At 41.9% G+C, this 22,096-nt stretch overlaps 1 protein-coding gene across 17 annotated transcripts in view; it reads left to right on the forward strand.

Annotated features, from left to right (window-relative positions):
* The window catches only part of FMR1 (fragile X mental retardation 1), a 39,051-nt gene continuing 29,790 nt past the window's right edge, over positions 12,836 to 22,096 (forward strand). For 4 of the 17 annotated variants that reach the window (XM_021080771.1, XM_005673958.3, XM_003360470.4 and 1 more), the window contains exon 1: positions 12,842 to 13,129. In XM_021080771.1, the coding sequence (XP_020936430.1) occupies positions 13,079 to 13,129 (51 nt within the window). In that variant the 5' untranslated portion in view covers positions 12,842 to 13,078. Of the gene's footprint in view, positions 13,130 to 22,096 lie in introns of all 17 variants that reach the window. The other 13 variants (XM_005673954.3, XM_005673956.3, XM_005673960.3 and 10 more) reach the window with 7 other exon arrangements.

Raw genomic sequence — 22,096 nt, forward strand, 5'->3', positions numbered from 1 at the left:
CATTTGTAACAACTAAGACACCAACATTCTGTACATTAGTATTAACTACAGACTTCATTCAGATTTTACTAGTTTTACCACTACCTTCCTTTTTCTCTCCCACTATCCCATCCAGAATACCACACTGCATTTTGCCATCATGTCTTTTTAATCTCTTTCTGTCTGTTAACATCCCTCAGTCTTTCTTGGCCCTTTAATTTCTAAATGGTTGAAATATTTTTATGTCAGTTCCCTGCTCTGCCTGGATACTGAAGGATAATAGAAAATATTTCTCCCCATTAATTCTTAAAAGGCAAGTTAGTCAATAAAGAGAGGAGCAAGAAAGTTCTAGAATGTTGCCTTATAACAATTACAGATTATATTTCTGAAGTTGAGCTTCTCTTTTCTTCTTCAAAACAGACAACATTTTCACAGAGGTCAGGAACAAAAATCTCTATACTTTACCCACACCTTCTGCTCTGTTGACTAGTTTGCAACGTGAGCCAGGGTTTCCTCAGCTATTACTGTTCTGCAGTCAACACTGTGAATGCAGAGTGCAGAATTCAGAACAAGCTGCATACTCAATGCCATTCACATCTTCCTCCTCCAAGAAACCCAGTTTTGTTTAGGGCAGCAGTGTGTCTGGTTAAAAAATAGCATCTTCAGACTTCCTTGCAGCTCTGTGTAGCCAAGTAACATCATGCTGGCCAATGAGATGTCAGCAGAAGTCTACTGGATGGGCTTCTGAGAAAGCTATTTTTTCCTGGCACATGCCTTGTGCATTCTATTCTTCCCTCTTTTTTCCTGCATAAAATGTAAACTCAAGGCCTGGAGGAGGAATGGTCAACTTGCAAGGACATCAAGGACAGTACGTGGGAAGCAGAAGGAACTACCGTATCTATCTGCCTGTCTCCAGACTTTTTATTACATGTGAATAATGAATAAAATAAAAATGAAACCCTTTACTTAAGTCAATATTTGTCAGGTTTAAGTGATATGTAATCAAATGCAATCATACTGATAAACAGAGCCACGCTTGCAACACGTATTGACCCAGTATGGCAGTAGACAGTGCCAGTCAGTAACCACTTTTTTTTTTGTCTTTTTGTCTTTTAGGGCTGCACCAGTGGCATATGGAGATTCCCAGGCTAGGAGGTGAATCAGAGGTGTAGCCGCTGGCCTATGCCAGAGCCATAGCAATGCAGGATCTGAGCTGCATCTGCGACCTACACCACAGCTCATGGCAACGCCAGATCCTTAACCCACTGAGCAAAGCCAGGGATGGAACCTGGGTCCTCATGGATGCTAGTCGGGTTTGTTAACCACTGAGCCATGACGGGAACTCCTTTTTTTGTTTGTTTTTTGTTTTTGTTTTTGAGTAATCACTTTAAACCATCCTGAGAGATTAAGAGGATGAGAAAAATGCCACGAGATTGGAGACAGACAATACTTCACAGTTCAAAAAGAACATATGGACCTCCAAACTTAGTCAATTCCCGGAAGAATTCTAAACACGATTCTTACTAAACAAGTTCACAATTCCGAAGGGCTTTGCTTACCGCCCTTCTGGTGAAAGTTCACTTAACTTTGGCAGCTCATCAAGCCTAAATGAATGATCAAACTAAGGTCCATGGTAGCTTAGAAACATTTCTCTGCCTTGGTATTAAGAGCCCTTCTTAGAGTACTCGTGATGTGAGAACAAGCCAGTCATGAATGCTGCTCTACAGAGTGCAGCAATGTTCTGTGTGAGTTTGTGGCTGGGGATGGCAAAGCAAACAGAAAACTAGATCTACAATCCAGTCCTAACATCACTGATACAACACTTAATGTTTGTAGACATTGGTTAAGCTCTTTTTCAAGGTTATCTCATCTGATGCTCACAACACCCCAATGAGATGCATTCTATTATTATCCTCATTTTACAGATAAGGAAATTGAACACAGAAAAATCAAATAACTTGCCCAAGAAGACTGGCTAAGGAAGAGCCTCTTCTTTCTAATTCAGGAAACTTTAGCAATCTATCCTTTGATTGGCTCCATCTGTGCAGCACTGGGACGCTGCTACAATTCCCACCTCCATGAAAATTGCCTTTTTCTCATGGCACTTTGAACTTACACAAAATCAACATTCCCTCCATATCTTATGTAATATAATACACACACACACACACACACACACACACACACACACTACACACACATCACAAATGGCAGACAACAAAGCTCTAGTCCTCAGTATTTCAACATTAACACTCGTCTTTCATTCTTTGAATAGGGTAGGTGTCAGCACTACTCTTTCATTGTAGCCAAACTTATTTCTGCTTTTTCTAGTGTTTATCTATTGGATTGATTTCTTGGTTTTGTAGTTCAGATTCCACATAGGTTAGGTGCTCCATCAGTTAGAAGGGCATATGGCTGCAGGTGTAGAAAAGCTTAATCAAATAGAGATGTTTCTCACACAAGAAGTCTGGAGGTAGGTGGCTACTGACAGTGGTTCACTGATGTCGCTGTGATTCTCTTGGTTAACCCCCTCATGGTCTCCCTACCTTTAGGTATCACATTCACAGTCAAGGCAGGCATTACAGAGGAAGAGACAACATCAACCAAATTTGTCCCCTTTTCTCAAAAAAGCAAAGGATTATGCAGAAACTTCCTAATAAACCTATGTTCACATCTTATTTGCAAATAAATATGCCACATTGCCACTCTAGCATAGAGTGGCTGGAAACATGCACATTTAGGTTTTCCAGCTTCCAGAGTAGAGGCAGGTAAGGAGAATGAAGCTGGGAATGGAAGTGGAGTTAGCCAACCCAGTGTCGGCCACAGGCCACATGCTTCTTTGTGCTTAAAGGATAAAGAGGGGAAAATGTGATTATCTCACAGTGAAGTAGATACTGAACTGACCTTGAGAAGTAATACTTCCAGTTGTGCAGGCTTATTGGTGCTGTTTGGGTTATGAACACAAGTCCTGACACTGTACCCCAAGGTATAAGAGAAATTCCAACACAAATGTTTACTATTAAGCTCTGAAGTATAGAGAGCTTTCCCAGCATTACAACAAGAACATTGAGCAAACAAAAGCAATGACTTTTCTTAGACCCAGAGAACTGAGGTCACAGGGCAAACTGCCAGCCCAAAATGTGGAGAGACAGGTGAATATAGATAATCAAAGCAGAGATCAGATTACCTGAGGCAGAAGCCACTGAAGACAATTATTGGTAGGAATATTTAAACGGTGGTTTTGATGAATTGCTTGAGGCTGAGTGTGGATTAGCTTGAGAGTTGAAAACTCCTGGGGGACCAATCTTGGGGGAAGGCCTATGTTTTCATGGGTTTTACCTCCAGGTACCACCCCTCTCTCCAGGTTCTCAGAATGAAGGTCAGAGAAAAATTCCCTCCTGTTTCCTGTAGGAAGAGGGAAAATACAACCATTTTAAAATAAACCAAGTATCCTTCATAACAAAGGCCTATCCTCCAAGGGAAATTACCTTACCAGAGTCCTTCCTAAACTGGGAGAGCAGTTTAGCCAGTGCCAGTCCACTCTCACCTTTCTGTATCACCTAAAGGGAGTGGGGGGAAGCTAAGAAATGCTTCTGAAGATCATAGCCCAGGGACTCAGGCCAACTGAAAATCTGGGGGTTAATCATAAGGTGATAGAATGCTTCCCCCTCCCCAACACCTTGCCACCACATCAAAAGGGCTCCAGTATAATAGTAGCTTAGAGCTAAAAGAGCTGAGAAACAGACTACATAAGAAGGAGTTATTAGGGAAACCCAGAAACAGCTTATAAGACAAAAACAAAATGTTACTAGAGGAAACTGAAGTTGAAACAGCTGTAGCGAACATTAAACACAGCTCATCCCCTAGCCAGATCAACATAAGCTCTCAAAGTAAAAGTCTAATTTGCTCCTATTACCCAATATATCATGCTTGAATTTCAACAAAAAAGTTGCAAGGCAAGCTAAAAGGCAAAAAACAAAACAAAACAAAACAAACAACTCCTCCCCACAGTCTGAACTGGCAAAGCAAACAAAGAAAGGAGACTTAATATAATTAATGTGTTAAAGGTTCTAATGAAAAAATAAATAACATGTAAGAACAAGTGAGTAGTCAAAATCAGGTACCACATGAACAACTGATTTCCATCTTCCAATTGTTGCTACTGTCTCTCATCCTGTTTTTCCTGACCTCATATCTTAAAATTTCCAGCAGTGTAGCTTTAGTGGAAATTTGAGGAGGAAAAATATTTACATGAACATCAGAGTAATAAGACAAGCAGAAACAGGGTGCAGTAAGAAAAACACAGCATCATCGTTCCAATATTACTGCCAAAGATGTACAAATGGAATCTAATATTAATAAAATATAAGGTAAAGTCAGATTAAGGGATATTTTTACAGAATATTTTATTCTATAAACTTGAAATGTGTCAAGGGCATGAAAATCAAGGTAAAAACCAAAGAACTGTTGTCGATACATGGCAATCACAGTTGACCCTTGAACAACGTGGATTTGAACTGTGTGGATCTACTTATACATGGATTTTTTCAATAATAAATACTACAGTACTATACAATCTGTGGCTGGTTGAATCCATGGATGTAGAAGAACCCTAGATTCCAAGGAACCATGGATACCAATGAACCATGGATGTGGAGAGCCAACTATAGGTAATACTTGGGTTTTCAACTGCTGGGAGAGTTGGTGTCCCTAAACTTCATGTTGCTCAAGGGTCAACTGTCAATGTAAAACTATTATTCTAGACTGGATCCATTTGCTAAAAATGGCCTTATGAGGATAACTGGCCAAATTCGGGATTAGATAGTATTATTTTATTGATGTTAATTTCGTGATTGTGGTGGTAGCATGGTCATTATGCAGGAGAATGTTCTTGTTTATAGAAAGCACACAACTGAAGTATTTAGAAGTGGTGAGCATCAGGTCAGTAACTTACTTCCTAATAGATCGGGGGAAAAAAATCTCTGTATAGTACTTAAAATCTTTCTGTAGGTTTGATATTGCTTGATAATAGAAATCATAAAATTTGTAAATGTATAAAAAAGAACAACTCATTCATGTAAGCAGGGAGATGAACTAAGAACAAAAATAAATGATATAAATTAATAAATTAAGGCATTTTTCATGCCTTAGATAGGCTCATCAGCAGACTGGACATAGCTGAGGAAAGAATTGCTAAGCTTGGAGATATGTCAATGGAAACTTCCCAAACAGAAATGCAAAATATATATATAAATAAACAGAAAAAGATAAAAACAAAAGAGAATACCCCAAAACTATTGAACAATTATAAGCAGTGTAGCATGTGCATAATGAAAATACCAGAAGAAGACAGAGAGAAATAAATAGAAGAAATATTTGAAGTATTAAAGGCTGAAAAATTTTTCCAAAATTAATGATAGACACCAAACCACAGCTCCAGAAAGTTCAGAGGCCTTCAAACATGACAAATACCAAAAAAACCACACCTAGACAAATCATGTTCAGATGGAAGAAAACTAAATAAAGACAATGAAAAAAACTTGGATGAAGCCAGGGGAGGATGGAATTACCTGTAGAACTAGAAGAATTATCCCAGTCTTCTCATGCGAAATCTTGTAAGCAAGAAGAATGAAGTAAAATATTTAAAAAGTGTTTAAAGTGGTGGTGGTGGGGGGCGCTAAAATTCTGTATACAGGGAAATTTTCCTTCAAAGGTAAAGAAGAAATAAAGACCTTTCAGTTGAAGATTGATAGAAGTGTTTTTAAAAATGTTAAAAGTTCTTCAGAGAGAAGGAAAATGAGACAGGTCAGAAATTCAAGAAAGGAGGAGCTTTGGGGAAGGAATAAATGAAGATAAAATAAACTCTTATTTTTCTTAATCTTAATTAATCTAGTAGATATAAATTTCTTTTCAAATCATTAATAGCAACAATTCATTAGTGATTACAGTATATGAATAAGTGAAATTAAATGGCAGGAGGAACAGGAGAATGGAATGGGGAATAGTCTTTAATAAGGTACCTGCACTACACATAAAACAGTGTAGTGTTATTTGAAAGCAAACTAAAATTAGTTGTAACTATGTATTGAAAATCCTAAGGAAATCGCTAAAATTTTTTAAAAGTATAATTAATATCCTCAGAGAGAAGGAAACATAGAATCATATAAATTGATTAATTAAAACCAGAGAAGAGGAGAACGCTGGTGGCTCAGCAGGTTAATGATCTGGCATTTTCACTGCTGTGGCTCTGGCCACTGCTGTGGTGCAGGTTTGATCTCTGGCCTGGGAACTCTCACATGCTGTGGGCATGGCCAAACAAAACAAAACAAAACAAAAGCAAAAACAAACAAACAACCAAAAAACACAAAACAGAGAAGACATAAAAAGAGAGGAAGATTAAAAAAAGAAAGAACAAGTGCATGAAAACAGTTACAAAATGGTATATTAACCCAACTGTATCAATAATCACTTTAAATGCGAATGGTCTAAATACATGAACTAAAAGGGACTGACAAAAGTGGATTTAAAAAGATGATAAAACTATACGTTGTCTCCAAAAAACTTTAAAAAGACACAGCAAGATTAAAAGTAAAGGGATGAAGAAAGATATACCATGCTAATATGAATCAAAAGAAATCTGGATTAGTATGTTATTTTCAGATAAAGCAAACTTCAGAACAAGAAACATTATCTGGGATAAAGAGGGGCATTACATAATGATAAAGAAGTCAATTCTCAGAGTCCCTGTCGTTGCACAGTGGGTAACGAATCCGACTAGGAACCATGAGGTTGCGGGTTTGATCCCTGGCCTTGCTCAGTGGGTTAAGGATCCGGCATTGCCATGAGCTGTGGTGTAGGTCACAGACACAGCTCAGATCCTGCATTGCTGTGGCTCCGGCGTAGGCTGGCATCTACAGTTCCGATTAGACCCCTAGCCTTGGAACCTCCATATGCCATGAGTGGGGCCATAGAAAAGAGAAAAAAAAAAAAAAAAGACGTCAATTCTCCAAGAAGACATAAAAAGTCTTAATGTATATGCAGCCAACAGAAGAATCAACATATGTGAGCTAGGAGTTCCCGTCGTGGCGCAGTGGTTAACGAATCCGACTAGGAACCATGAGGTTGCGGGTTCGGTCCCTGCCCTTGCTCAGTGGGTTAAAGATCCGGCGTTGCCATGAGCTGTGGTGTAGGTTGCAGACGCGGCTCGGATCCTGCGTTGCTGTGGCTCTGGCGTAGGCCGGTGGCTACAGCTCCGATTCAACCCCTAGCCTGGGAACCTCCATATGCCGCGGGAGCGGCCCAAGAAATAGCAGCAACAACAACAACAACAAAGACAAAAAGATAAAAAAAAAAAAAAAAAAACATATGTGAGCTAAAATCTGAGAGACCGACAAGAAGAAATAGATCCATTGTTATATTTGGAGACTTTAACATCCCTCAGTCAGTAACTGATAGATTGAGTAGGCAAAAACTCAGTAAGGATATAGTTGAATCAAACAGCTCCATCAATCAACGTGATCTAATTGACATCTATAGACTATTTCAGCCCACAGCAGCAGGATACACATTCTGCCAAGTTCACATGGAACACTTACCATGAATGGTCCATAAAACATACCATAATCAGAGTTCCCATTGTTGCTCAGCAGAAATGAACCCAAGTATCCATGAGGATGCGAGTTCAAGCCCTGGCCTCGCTTAGTGGGTTAAGGATCCAGCATTGCGGTGGCTGTGGTGTAGGCCGGCAGCTGCAGCTCTGAGAGACCCCCTAGCTTGAGAACTTCCATATGCTGCAGATACGACCCTAAAAAACAAAAACAAACAAACAAAAACCCCAACATTTGAAATAGTAGAAATCAAACTTCTCTCAGATAACAACAGAATTAAACTAAAAGTTAATAACAGAAAATCACTAGGAAATGGCAAATTAAAACAATAATGAGATTCCATTACACACTTACTAGAATGGCCAAAATTCAGAACACTGACAACACCGAAATTTGGGTTGGGCTGTTGAGGATGTGGAGCAACAGGAACTCTCATTCATTACTGATGGGAATGCAAAATGGCACAGCCACTTAGGAAGACAGTTTGGTGATTTCTTACGAAACCAAACATACTCTTACCGCAGGATCCAGCCATCACCCTCCTAAGTATTTACCCATATGAGTTGAACACTATGTCCACACAAAAACCTGCACATGGATGCTTATAGTACCTCAGATCATAACTGCCAAAACTTGGAAACCACCAAGATGTTTTTCAGAAGGTGAGTGGATAAATAAGCTGTGCTACATCCAGACAGGAGAATATTATTCTGCCCCAACAAGAAATGAGCTATCAAACCATGAAAAGACATGGAGGAATCTTAAATGCTATTGCTGAGTGAAAGGAGCCAATGTGAAAAGGCTACATACTGTATGATTCCAACTCTGTGAAATTCTGGGAAATGTCAATCTACGGGGACAGTAAAAAGATAGGTGGTTGCCCAGGGTTAGAGGGTTGAGCTGATGAATAAGTAGGTGGAACAAGGTGGATTTTTAGGGCTGTGGAACTCTTCTATAAGATGCTGTAATGGGGGGAGGGTGCATGGCATGCATTTGTCAAAACCCATACATCATACAGCATGCAAACCTTAATGTAAACTAATGCATAGACTTTTTTTTTCTGTTACCTTTTTTTTTTGGCTCCTCCCACAGCATGTGGAAGTTCTTGGGCTAGGGATCGAACCCACATCACAGCAGTGACAATGCCAGATCCTTAACCTGCTGAGCCAGCAGGGAACTCCTAATGTATAGACTTCAGTTAATAAAATGCATCAATTTTGGCTCAACAATGATGACAAATGTACCACAGTAAAAATGCAAGATGTGAATAACAGAGAAAATGGGGAGAGAGGTATCAAGGAAGGAATGTGGGAACTCTCTACTATCTGTTCAATATTCCTGTAAATGTAAAACATAAAGATTATTATTCCAATTTTTGCCTAAAAGCTAGTTCAAAAGGAGAGGACAAAGTGAGGTGACATTGTTAGAGAATGTGTCACGAAGGAAGCGAGGCTTTAGCTGCATCCTAGAGGGTACAGAGGATTTCTGGGGTTTGAAAGGGCAAAGGGCATTTCAGCTGGGGTTGGGGCATGGAAAAGATGCAAAGGGCTCAAATTTCGAAGTAGCAGAAAATAACACAGAGTAAATCAATACAAAGACAGCAGGCAACAATTTAATGGAAGCTAGGGGCCAAGGCAAGTCTAGAAGTGCTGAAGCATCATTCCAATATTGGATAAATATAAGCATGGGAGCAAATTCGACCCAAGCCGTGTCCTCAACACATATGCATTCATTTATTCATTCATTTGATAATAGGTAGTAGACACCTGCTATGTTCCAAACACTGTCGTGGGCACTGGGGACAAGCAGGGAATAAAAGAAACAAAAATCTCTGTCCTGGTTACGGTCACATTCTAGTGATAGGAGACAGACAGAACCTGCCTGACGTTTTCAAGTAACAGTAAAGAAGCCAGGATGGTTGGAATGGAGTGAAGGGGGAGGTAGAAGGTGAGATAGAGGAGATGATAGAGGCCACTGGGTGAAGGACACTGAGGCCAGAATAAATAAGAACTTTGGCCTTTACCTAAGGCACTTAGGGTACAATTGGAAGGTTCTGAAGAGCTGAGTGCCCTGATTGACATCTGAATAGGTTCGGTCTCTGTGCTGAGAACAGACAGAGGATAAGAGTAGCTGCAGGGAGACCAGTGAAATTGTTACAATAATACAGGTAAAAGAGGATAGGGACTTGGGTCAGGGTTTAGCAGTGCAAGTGGTGAGAAACAGATTGCGGACTCTGAAAGGATTTGCTGATGGAGTCAATGTGTAGGAGAAAGAGAGGGTCAAATGGACTCGGTTTTTGAACTACCTGGAAGAAGGGGTTGCCGGTGACAGAGGGAGAAGAATATTGGAGGGACAAGCGCACGTCTGAATTCAGCTGAGCTGCCATGAAAGGGGACATTTCAAGAGCTGGAGATCAGAGCAGGGCTGCAACACAGCGTTAAGGAGGCAAGACGAAGTCACAGTACACACAAGTAGTGAGGACAGGGATGCATTCATCCGTGCAGCATTTCCTAAAGTCAACCACTTGGAATGTGCCAGGGACACAAAGATAAATAACACAGCTTTCCTGCCCTTAAGGAACTCCCAGTCCAAAGAGAAAAACTGAAAGAGAAATGATTCTAGTACATTAAGCATCACAGGTGAAGTATTCAACATTTACTGAGTCCCTGCTACATGCCAAGCAGCATGGCGAGGAAGCAAGAGGTACAAAGTCCTTTAAGAGCACGAAAGAAATTCGTGCAAAGGTTCAGAAACACATTCACAAGGATTTTCACCACAGTGTGACGGCAGGGAGTTGGCAGTAACCTAGACGCCCATCACTAGGGAAATCATGTGTACACAGAGCAATGTGGATATAGGTCAAGAACAGAGTGTTGAGTGAAAACAGTGGAAAACAAGAGATTTACGGTCCAGTACCATCTCTGTCAATGTAAAAGGCATATACAAAACACCACATGTCTAAAATGATCAAGGATCTAGGAGTTCCCGTCGTGGCGCAGTGGTTAACGAATCCGACTAGGAACCATGAGGTTGCGGGTTCGGTCCCTGCCCTTGCTCAGTGGGTTAAAGATCCGGCGTTGCCGTGAGCTGTGGTGTAGGTTGCAGACGCGGCTCGGATCCCGCGTTGCTGTGGCTCTGGCGTAGGCCGGTGGCTACAGCTCCGATTCAACCCCTAGCCTGGGAACCTCCATATGCCGCGGGAGCGGCCCAAGAAATAGCAACAATAACAACAAAAAAAGACAAAAGACAAAAAAAAAAAAAAAAAAATGATCAAGGATCTATATCCAACAAATTGCAGTTTGTGTCTAAAAGAAGCATGAGAGTGGTATCAAGAAAGACGAGGAAAAAGTCATATAAGTAGTGTAAAATAATGTAAATAAAAAGGAGGCCTTCCAGGGACTGATGATGACAATGTGCTGAGAATTGAGGAACGAAATCAACTCTTTGCACCTGAGATACAAGTAACTCATAGGAATCCAGCTGATAACCCTAAGGAGAAGAGCATTTCTGGGGCCAGGAAGCATGTGTAGAGACATGAAGGCATGAAAGTGCATCAGAGGCTCAGGGACCAGCACCAGGTTTAGTGCAGCTTGTAGTGGTTGTGAAGCGCCGATATCTGAATGAGTAAATTGAACAACACCCTACACGTGGGAGGTACAGTCATTCTAATCAATCAATCTGTCCCCCTTTACCACATTGGGGTTAAAGCTCCTGCTCTGGTCTGCTTCCCTCCAGCCTACGGTGAGATTCTCTTTCCGCCCCATTGAAATCTTTGCATCTTGTAACTACTCCAGAAACCCTAGTTCAAAAGGCTTCGTGTTCAGCGTGGCCTCAAGGAATGTGGCCCTTGATCTGAGGCTTTCATGCTGGAGCTCCACCAGCAGCAACACTGCTACTCTGGCTCGGAGGAGGGTGGGAAGGGAACTGGAGGCCCCAGGATGCCTCACATTCTGGGGCACCTGCCTGGGGCAGTTCAACCCGCCTCTACCAACTCAGTGTTGCCAGTTCACGCTTACTGGTCACATTCCAGCTGGAGCCGTTTCCCAGTTCCGACCCCCCCTCCCCCACCCCACACGGGATCCTGTCCCACTATTATAGGTGTACCTACTCTACATAGCTCTTATCACGGTTCCAACTCCACGTTTACTTTTCTGACAATTTTGATTTTCGTTTATCTATGCTTCTAGGTTCCAAGTTCAAGGCAGGCGACTCTTTCTTTCTCTCACCAGTGTCTCACTGGCACTCAGCATAGTATCTGGCATTTGGTCGGGGCTCAATAAACTCGGTTGAATAGAAGCCTTCCAAAGGAAATCTAGATCAAGGTGGATACAAGCACGGTGCAGAGGCAGGGGGAGAGTTCCGGTTTGTTCCACTGCGGAGGGTGAAGTGGGAGAGCGGCAAGGAAACGGGTGCACGGGCCCCTGGAGATAGGTGGCCTGTGGTACAGCGCGGGCATACAGTGGGCGCGAAAGAGTAGAGAAATCAACTGTAAAGAAATGAACAAGGGTTTAACACATTTTTTCTTGTTTTGAACGCATGTTAGGTAAAAGTATGACCCTGAATCGAGGGAAGGGAAGTATGTGGGTCAGTGCCGGGTCTGAGGGAGGGCTGACACTTTGCGATGCTGACACAATCCACTGCCCCTCAGAGGACACGGGACGGATCCACAGGGCGGCCCAAAACCTCCTGGGGCGGGGGCGGCGTTAGTCTCACCTTCTGCCGCTAAGGGTCACACAAGCCTGGGTCACCGTGGTCGCCACTGTTACTAGTTCAAAATCTTTCATCTAAGTCTTCACCTTTATTCTTGTCCCCCACTCCAGCTCCAGCTCAATCAGGCTCTGCCCTACTTCAAAACAAAACCCCTCCAACCCAAGCCGGCCCGGACTTAGCTAAGTGAATACGCTTGGTGGCTATGGGAGGCCCTTTCCCACGCCTCGGCTTGGCCCCCTAAATGAAAGGGTGCTCTGGACCTCGCCGGGCAAGGGGAAGCCGGCCGACCTCGGCCAGCGGGGCGACCTGTCGCCGCCCTTCCCGCCTTCCCGCCCGCCGCCGAGCCCGCGCACGCCCAGCCCGCGCGCCCTACGTTGGGCCCGGCCCCCGGCCGGTCCCCAGCAGCGCGCAGGCGCGCGCTCCTGGGCCCGCGAGGGGAAGAGGGCGGGGCCGAGGGGCCGAACCCGCGGGGGGAGGGGCGGCGTCGGTCACGTGACGCGGTTTCACTGTTTACACGCGGAGCGGCCGGAGCGTTCGGCCTCAGTCAGGCGCTCGGCTCCGTTTCGGTTTCACTTCCGGTGAGGGGCCGCCTCGGAGCGGGCGGTGAGCCGACGGCGAGCGCAGGCGGCGGCGGTGACGGCGGCGCCGCTGCCGGGGGGCGTGCGGCAGCGCGGCGGCGGCGGCGGCGGCGGCGGCGGCGGCGGCGGCGGCGGCTGGGCCTCGAGCGCCCGCAGCCCAGCTCTCGGGGGCGGGCTCCCGGCGCGAGCAGGGCGGACGAGAAGATGGAGGAGCTGGTGGTGGAAGTGCGGGGCTCCAATGGCGCTTTCTACAAGGTACTTGGCTCCAGGGCAGGCCCCATCTTCCCCTTCTTTCCCTCCCTTTTTTCTTAGCCTCGGCTGGAGGCAGGCCTGGGGCCCGCTTCCCGAGCGCCGCGCCCGGGGACCAGGCGCGCTCGGCGGGATGTTGTTTGGAAGGGAGGGAAGGACCGGACTTAGGGCCTGTAGGGAGCCCCTCGAGCCCCGCTGCCTCTCCTAGGGGAGGCCCCGGCGCCTGTCGGAATGAGAAGCCGGGCAAGGAAAAGAACGTGTCCTTTCGGGGGCCGAGTCCCGGCAAGGAGAGCTGGGGATGGGCGAGGGCCGACGGCAGATAGGAGATCCGGGCGGGAAGGGCCGGTATCCGCGCCGAAGTGACGGTGACGGCTTATTTCTCTTTTTTTAAATATCCTCTCCCAGTGGGATCCGGGCCTGACGTGTGGGTAGTTGCAGAGGAGCGGGGGGCGCTTCCGTCAAGCCGCCTTCTGCCTTGCAAAGAGCGTTTGCGATCTCCTTTGGCTTCTCCAGCATTGGGACTTCGGAGAGCTCCACTGTTCTGGGCGAGCGGTGTAAAGAAAGAGTAGTAAGAAGCTGTAGTCGGTACCAAATCACAATGGCAACTGATTTTTAGTGACCTTTCTTTGTGGATTTCAGAAGAGGTTTTAGATTCAAAAGTTTCAGGAAGACCCTGACGTATCCGAGTAATGCATTATAAAAGTTGGTAATCTTGAGTATTCGTGGCCCCCCTTCCCTTTTTATAAATGTGGGCGAATTCAGGAATACAGATGCTTCAGCGTCTAAAAACATTGGCAACTCTGCTTGCTACTTAAGAAAAATTTAACCCTCCGAAGGCCTGGATATATGCCATGAAACTTGAGGAAATTAAGAGTATATCATTGCTGGGGATTTTTTAAGTAAATAGAAATGATTGTTTTGTGCTCCAAGTACTTGACTATCTTCTCTGAATGTGTAATGTTGCAGTGGACTGTATTGTTGAGGTTTTAAGGAGGCTTGCCAGGTTTTATTGCGGGTCTCTCTTTAAGTTACACCATTGCAAATCAATCAGCTAATATCTTGCATTTTGAAAAGGAGGATTAAAAATATTTTCAAGTGTTGGTAGTGTGTCGATACTTAGTGTAGATCTAGCAATCTATGGGTTCTCATTTCCTCTTGAATGTCTCTCTATAACTTTTGTAAGCAATGTCCCACCTTACTACAGAATTTCGGCAACAGAAGGTGCATGTAGAAGGAAGCGTGGAAATTAAATATTGCCATTGTCCAAATGCAATTCTTAAATTTATATAGGATAACACAAACGTTTCAAACAAGCAATAGGAAAATAAACATTAACTATGTGTTTACCAATTTTACATTGATATTTGGAGATCGATATATTTCGTAAGTGAAAAAAGTAAATAAACAGTTCCATACTTTTAGCAAAATGATAAAACTTTTAGCTGTAAAAGGAAGAAAAAATAACTCACCATTGATGCTCTTAACAGTCTCACCAGTATAAAATTGTTTCACTTGACTCTTGCAGTCCAAATTCTGGTTGCATTTATTTCATTAATCCATAATTTCTGCTGGTTAGTTTGTGTAGAACTGTTCTGTTTCCTAGACTGGTAGTTGTGCTCACTCGATTTGGGGCACTAACTGCAAGAAATGTGAGCAGGGGTAATGGTTGAGCGATGATAATTAACTTAGATTGGACGCCACTCTTACTGTCTTGTAGTGGGGTTTGCTTGCTATAGAGGGCAAGTACCACATCCTGGTTTTGAAGGATTTATTGTTCTCTTCCAGCAACCTATGATTTGCTTCTGTGATTTTGCTTGTAAACTGATTGAAATAAAAGAAATGCCCTCTGTCTCTGCTCTTAACACCCCCCACATTTTTGTTTTTCAATGAAGTTGCTTAATATAAAGGTGAATAAAGGAATGGGCTGTCTCTTACTTAGTTCCTTGAGAGGAAATGTGAAATGTGAACAGACATGCAGAGAGATTGGTCTTGTGTTTCATTAAAGTTTTATTTTTTTAAAAAACCTATATGGTCTGTATTGGTAGAAAAGTGGTTTCTATAATGAAAAAGATCTAAATAAATTCTTATGGGACTCTTAATGTTGATGTGAATTATAAAAGTAAAGCAAAAGTAAACTGAGTTACTTGTCCAGTGGGATGGGCAGAAAAGATGGGAAAGCCTAATAAAAATGAACTATTATGGAGAATAGTTATGAAAAATCAGGAGCCTGGGTTCATCGGATTGTTTGAAAAGGCTTAAAGACCTAAGCAACTCAAATGCCTTCATTTTAATTGATTTCAGACTTTGATTTGCCAGACAGAACCACCATATTGCCAGGTACAGTTCTTTTATCTTTGGGTCCAAATTTGCAGTATAAACCAAATAGAGTATATGCTGAGAACAGTTGGAACTTTTTTCTCTAAAAAAATTAACTCAAACTTAGGATTTAGAGTTAACAGCCATGAAACCTAAACTCTTAAGATTATAACAGCTCATTTCTATGTTTCCCGCTGGTGTTTATTCTTAAAAACTTGGAAGTTAGATTTAATAACTGTCAGAGGCACTACTTTTATGCTTAGTAGTTTCTTTGACTTAGAAATGTTCAGACTTAGACAAGGTACAGAGTCTGTTATTTAAGACATGAAGACTCTTGAATTATACCTCACAAATTTTGTACAAATCATTCCCTAAACAAATAATGTTGAAATAAGGTCTTTATTGTAGGGACAGCTGCCTAAAATGTACAATCAAGAGGAAATCTTTTTAATGAAGGCGTTAGTGGCCCAACATGTCTTGTCAGCTACATAGCCTGTAAGAAATCAGCTTTACCACAAATAAATTTGCATAAGGCACTCTTCACATTTTTTTCTAAAGTGCCTCGATCTAAGCTTTGCATACCACTGTTTTTCCGTACTACTTCGAGGAAGTAGATGGTTCAACTACATTTTTTTCTTCCCAAACAACCTTTTTAGTGCTTAGTATCTTTGTGGAAGCATCATTATTCTTTCTACTTTGAACGGAGCATTTTCCAGATTCATATTCATGCACTCTGAAAACTTCCAAATTATTAATTGAATGCAGAATTCAGTGGCATAATAATTGGGTTTCTGATTCCTGCCTGTTATGGGAACATGCTTCCTGTGATGACTGAGATGATGGTTATGGTAACTGTTAACAGGTGCTGAGAGCTTTCTAGGTGCCAGGCACTCTTCTTGTACTTTAGCTCTGTTCATTTATTTAAGCACCTCTCACAGTCCTGAGGTACTTCTGTACCCATTTCAAGGACAAGAACACAGAGATACAGAAAGATGAAGTAAGTGACTTAGTAAGCGTCAGAGCTAGTAAGGGTCAGATCTAGGATTTGAGATCAGGTAGTCTGACTTCCTAAAATGACGAAATTTAGCTTGAAGAAATGAATCGGGTTTGATTTCCTACCCATTTTAAAAATGTCATTGTAATCTTTGTATTTATTACGGTAGCACTGCCTTAGCATTCTGTAAGGACAGTTGCAAGGCTACGTTACCATTTTCACCGTTGATACAAAGATGTCATGAAATATGCAGCTTATGTATCGGCTCCCTTTTGATTAACTCTTGCACCTTGACATGTTACGCTGTAATTCTTCATGTGAGTGCCTGTGAATGAAAGATAAAGCTAGCAATCTTTGATCCTGCTATGAAATTTGCTTTTGTTACATTGGGAGCACCTAAGAACTGAAGCACTCAAAAGTTAGACTACATATACACAGGAAAATTAATAACCCATTTAATATTATTCTCTCTGAACCTGCGTGTTGTCTTTGGGTCAAGGTGAACTGAATCAGACAGAATGCATTTTTCTGAGAATTTGTGGTAATTGCCCAAGTGAAGTCAGGTGTTCCTGGACATGCACTGTGATTGGAAGAACCGTTGATGAGGTTTATTGTACTTTTGCCTTTCCGTTGTTCATTCTCATTCATTGTTTCGCCTACATTCAAAGGGTGGCCAAGCAGTAACTTGCTTTATATGTGAAGCCTTGGGTTTGAATCGTAGTATATCACGTGTCTATGTCTTTATCATCTATCTCCTACAGCTCTTCTTTAGGAGGGGTATTTGGCAGTGCTGTTTTCTCTAACGAGACTTCTCACTGTACTCCGTGTACGGCCTGCAGGGATCATGTAGTGGTTGTGTTCACTGATGTTCAGAAGCCTGTGCTGCAGTCTCTCTTGTGACCAGTGGCTCAGATTTGTGAGAGAGTTTACCAAACTAAGGTGTGAGGTGTAGGGGGGAGGTAAGAGTTTACCTGACTGGGGACGGACGCTCTTTCAGTTTCATCAGTCCTGATAATGTAATGTTTGAATTAGATATCTCTAGTCATTACACACTTTGGTAAGTATGGTTTTATGATTGCCTCTTTGGCCCAGTTGCCAATAAGTTGGTGGTTCCCATAGTGATTTTTTAAAAATTTTCTGTTTATTCCCCCGAAAAGGAGCCTGTGTCTGTCTTTAACTGCACTTTTAGCACTTTTCTCAAACCCCAAAGATAGTCATCACTTTTTTTTCTTCTCAAAGTCTAAATACCATCTTAGTATTTTGTATCTTTGAGGAAACACGCTTTTCTTTTTCTATCCTGATTTTTAAATCTTTATTATTATTTTTTGGCCACACCCCATGGCATGTAGAAGTTCCCGGGCCAGGGATCAAACCCATGCCACAGCAGTGACAGTGCGGGATCCTTAACCCACTAAGCCACAAGGGAACTCCATTTAAATCTTTTTTTAAAGAGTGCTTTGGTGAGATGTAACTTTGTCAAACACAAGAGTGCTTATGGTTCTGCATCTTCTATAAAATATGCCCCTCTCTGCTTTACCTCTCCTTTATTTAGCGTCAGCTGTGTGCCAAGCCTTGTGCTAGGTACTAGACGTGTGATTTCATTATTCACAACAGCCTTAGAAGGCAAGTCCAGTTCCTGTATCCATTCCTTACTTGCAGACAAGGAACCTGAGGCCCAGAGACCACTTCTTGGAGAGTCTCACAGCTATTATGTTGTAGAATCAAGGTTTTGAACTTAGCCCTCATTCACAGCAAAACTCTTTGCCGCTGAATCTGCTGACTCTTTCAAGAACCCTAGCTTTTTTTTCCCACTCCCATGCAGCTTCCTTCATGTATTCATGCAGTTGCCTTCTTTGGTTACCCCTCAGGAATCCTCTGAACCTGTCTTCTCATCAACTTTGCTTGATGTAGATAAATAAGAGGTCATAACAAAATGTACTTCTCCACATTGGTGGGGTCGGGGGAGGGGAGTGATAGTGCTCAGGGGGTGGCCAGGGAAGGGAAGGGGACGAGTGTTGAGGTGTAAGTGAGGGTCAGGGCCAAAAGCGGGGGTTATTAGAAAAAGTATTATGAAAAGCAAAAAGATGGGACCTTTGTTAGAAGTGACAGTTTAGCAGAAGGCCTTAGAAGGCTTTTGTCCTTGGCGAGGATGCAGGCCAGAGGCAACCTGTGAATTTCTTTTAATCCACTTATTATAGCAGCAACAAGAAGGTATTTCATGCCTTCTGTATTCACTTAATACGCAAACACTGACTAAAATGACTGGTTTTGGAACAGTCATGCAAATATCCATATACAGATAAAGCTCATTAACTTCGAGGCAGTGGCTCTGGCAGGCTGTGACGATTACTCAAACCATTTCTGACACTCCATGCAGAATTGTTTGCTGTCTGTGAAAGCTTTTTTTTTTTTTTTTTAGATATGGTCCAAACAGTTGCATATCTTCCTCCATTGAGGGAATGTTTAATTTTAGGAAATAGGCAAATGTGGTGAATGAGTATGATTAAACTGTGCGATAACTTTGTGGCAAATAGAAAAAAATTAAAATATAGCAATGAAGTAATGAGACTAACTTTTAGAGTGCTTTCAAGGTGGGTTCGAAAACAGTTCCCATCATTTGTAAATGTTCTAAATCACTGTGGCTCAGTGGCACTTTCTGTGATGATGGAAGTGAGATCTCTACCTGTGCTGTGTCCACTACAGTAGGTACTCAGCCACTTGAAATGTGGCCCAGTCTGACTCAAAGACTGAGTTTTAATTTTATTTAATTGTAATTAATTAAATACACATATTCACATCTGACCAGCAGCTTCTGTGATGAACAGCAGCGCAGTTTTAGACAAAGGCAATGGTATTGGAAAGATCCCTAATTTAGTGAGAATAGTTTTCACCCAGCTGTTTACTTAGCTGACTAAAGGACTTATGTTTTTAGCACATAATACGCAGTAGGGGACTAATATTAATTACTGCCAAGACATGAAACATAGAACTTTAGACGAGGATGAAGACAGAAGCAATGACAAGTTTTGGAAAATAAGAGATTAGCTTCTAATAGGAGTCCCACCCTCAAAAAGCAGATTGTTAATTTGCCACCCTGTAAAGACAAGGGAGAAGGTGGTGGGAGGAAGGTGTCTTTTCTCCCATTCGCCGTAGTTTGTGGGACTTACTTTATAAAGGTAAATAAACATCCAGTACCTCTGACTGTAAATCAAAATCAAGCCTTTCTGTTGCTGAAGTAATAGTGAGGCAAACAACCCCTCGGAGCACTGGGGGCACCTACCCTTATGAAATCTAGTATATTCTAAAATATCATGGTCAGGATTAAACCAGAGTTCTCAGAATACTCTGTAGATGTTTATGATTTAAATATAGCTGAGGAAAAATAAGCAAGATCAAAATGCTAGGAAGAAAATGTAGACACCCCCCCTTGCCCCCGCTTTAAAACCAACAATTGTAAAGATACAGGCTTAATATAGGAATAATGGTTTAGCCATCTTGGGTATAGCAGAACACCTGGATTCCATTAGAGTCCGTCTTGATCTTACAAACTTTCTTTTAGCATAGCTTTGCTTTTATTCTTTTACGCATAATTGCAGAAGTTTCATGTGTCTGTTCAGCTTCCATGTACAGTCAGCCCTTGAACATGGAGGTTAGGGGGTACCAACCCCCTGCACAGTCTGCCTCAAAAACAAAGGAATTGATAAATGACTCACCCCAAAGCAGGAAGATGAAAGAATTTGGGTAGAATCAGGACTCAAACTCTAGTTCTTTTTGATTCCACATATTGTGATCTTTAATTAAACACAGACTTTTCCCCATACTTAGTTAATTTAAAAATCTGTAAAATGAAAATATAGATACTATACATACTGAAAAAAAATCCACGTTTAAGTGGATCCTTGCAGTTCAAACCCATGTTGTTCAAGGGTCAACTGTAAATGTTTCCCAGGGTCCTGCTGATTAATCCTTGGCTGATAATATTTTGATTTGATATTTGGGGAAGTTTCAGCTTTTAAAAAATGCTTCAGCTTCTGGCCTTTGAAGATGTATTTGTTTACCAAGACATTTGCACTGAAGATTTATTTAACACATTTATTGGGGACCTACTATATACCAGAAATTGTGCCAGTTTTTTTTTTTTTTTTTTTTTTACTAAGGAAACAGAAGCTAAAGAATGGTCTTAATTTGAACTAGGTATATCTTCCCAATATCTGAAACCATGAGAATTTGCTACTGTATTTTCTTCCAAGTTTCTTTCTGTAGTTCGAGCTCTTACATTTATGTCTCTGATGCATTTTTAGTTGATTTTTTGTATGTGATATAAGGCAAGGACAAAATTTATTCTTTTGCATGTGGATATCCAGTTGTCCCAGTACCATTTGGGTTGAAAACACAATTCTTTTTCCCCATTGAATTCTCTTGGCTTCCTTATCCACAGAGGATTTCTTTCTGTCACACCTCAAGCTTTTTCTCCAGGTCTAAGCCTATGTTCCTACTGCCCATGTGGCCTGCTGTGCCTCCCCAAATTCCACTCTCTAAGTTGGATAGGAACCTCACCTTCTTCGGTTTGTCTCATATAGCACCACTGCAGCCACACACCTACCTTTCTTCCAAGGCTAGGATAGGAACCCCTTAGGCATCGATCCATGATAATAACTATTCATTTAGTCCTTGGTAGGTACTCTGAAATTCACTGGTAAATAAAAGAAGACCTGTATTGACCACCCTTGGGAAGCTTACCATTGGTGGGAAAATGGGCGATAATACTATAGCGGGCGTAAGTTTATAGTGAAGATACCAATAGGATGCTCTAAGAATGCCCAGGATGGAATTTAACCTGGTCTTCTGGGTTTTCCCATAGGAGGTGACATCTGAACTGCATTTGAAATCTAAAAGACCAGTAGGAGATAGCTAGGTGAGAAGAGGGGAAGGACAGTAGGAAAGAAGGAACAGTAGTAGGGACAGAGAGAGGCCCATCTAGTTTAAGCACTGCTGGATCAACCTCCAAGGATGTGAAAGATGACGCTTGGAGAGGTGAGCAGAGGGGCCAGGCCACGAAGGGCCTTTTGCCTAATCCTACAGACAGGGAAAAAGCATGAAAGGACAGAAACATGTATAGAACAAATTTGGGTAAGAAGCTTAAATCTCTCAAGACATTTTAGAACGATTTAAGATATAAAGCCCCTTGGGTTTCTTTTTGTTTTATGGTACTCCTCTAATTGTTAAAAACAAAACCTCCTCTCCTGCACCTTTTTAAAAACTTAATTTTATGGAATTACGGAGAGCATGCTGATTAAAGAATTCTTGATAATTAGTTAGCTATTACTTTTGTTATGTCTTTCTGCAGATTATTAGCAGTTGCGTCATCAGATTTAAAAGATTTAAACCTCTGTACTTTATATTACTGTTTTTTTCTCCAAGTGCCTGTGAGATTGAGAATTTAATTAAACCTGGTACTTGGGCTTTTTAGTGGTATTAGCAACATATTGTTGTTAAAGAGATCTTAGTGTACTTGTGTATACAAAGTTTTGAGATTATATTTATTTACTATTGTATTCTCCTAAAATTGTATTAAAGAGACAACAACAGATTATAGCAGATCTATACGCCTGGCGTATAGCTCTGGAACAAATTTCTTAGTTTCCGATCATCCTAGCCTGAAG

Source organism: Sus scrofa, chromosome X (assembly GCF_000003025.6).
Source record: "Sus scrofa isolate TJ Tabasco breed Duroc chromosome X, Sscrofa11.1, whole genome shotgun sequence".
Lineage (NCBI taxonomy): Eukaryota > Metazoa > Chordata > Mammalia > Artiodactyla > Suidae > Sus > Sus scrofa.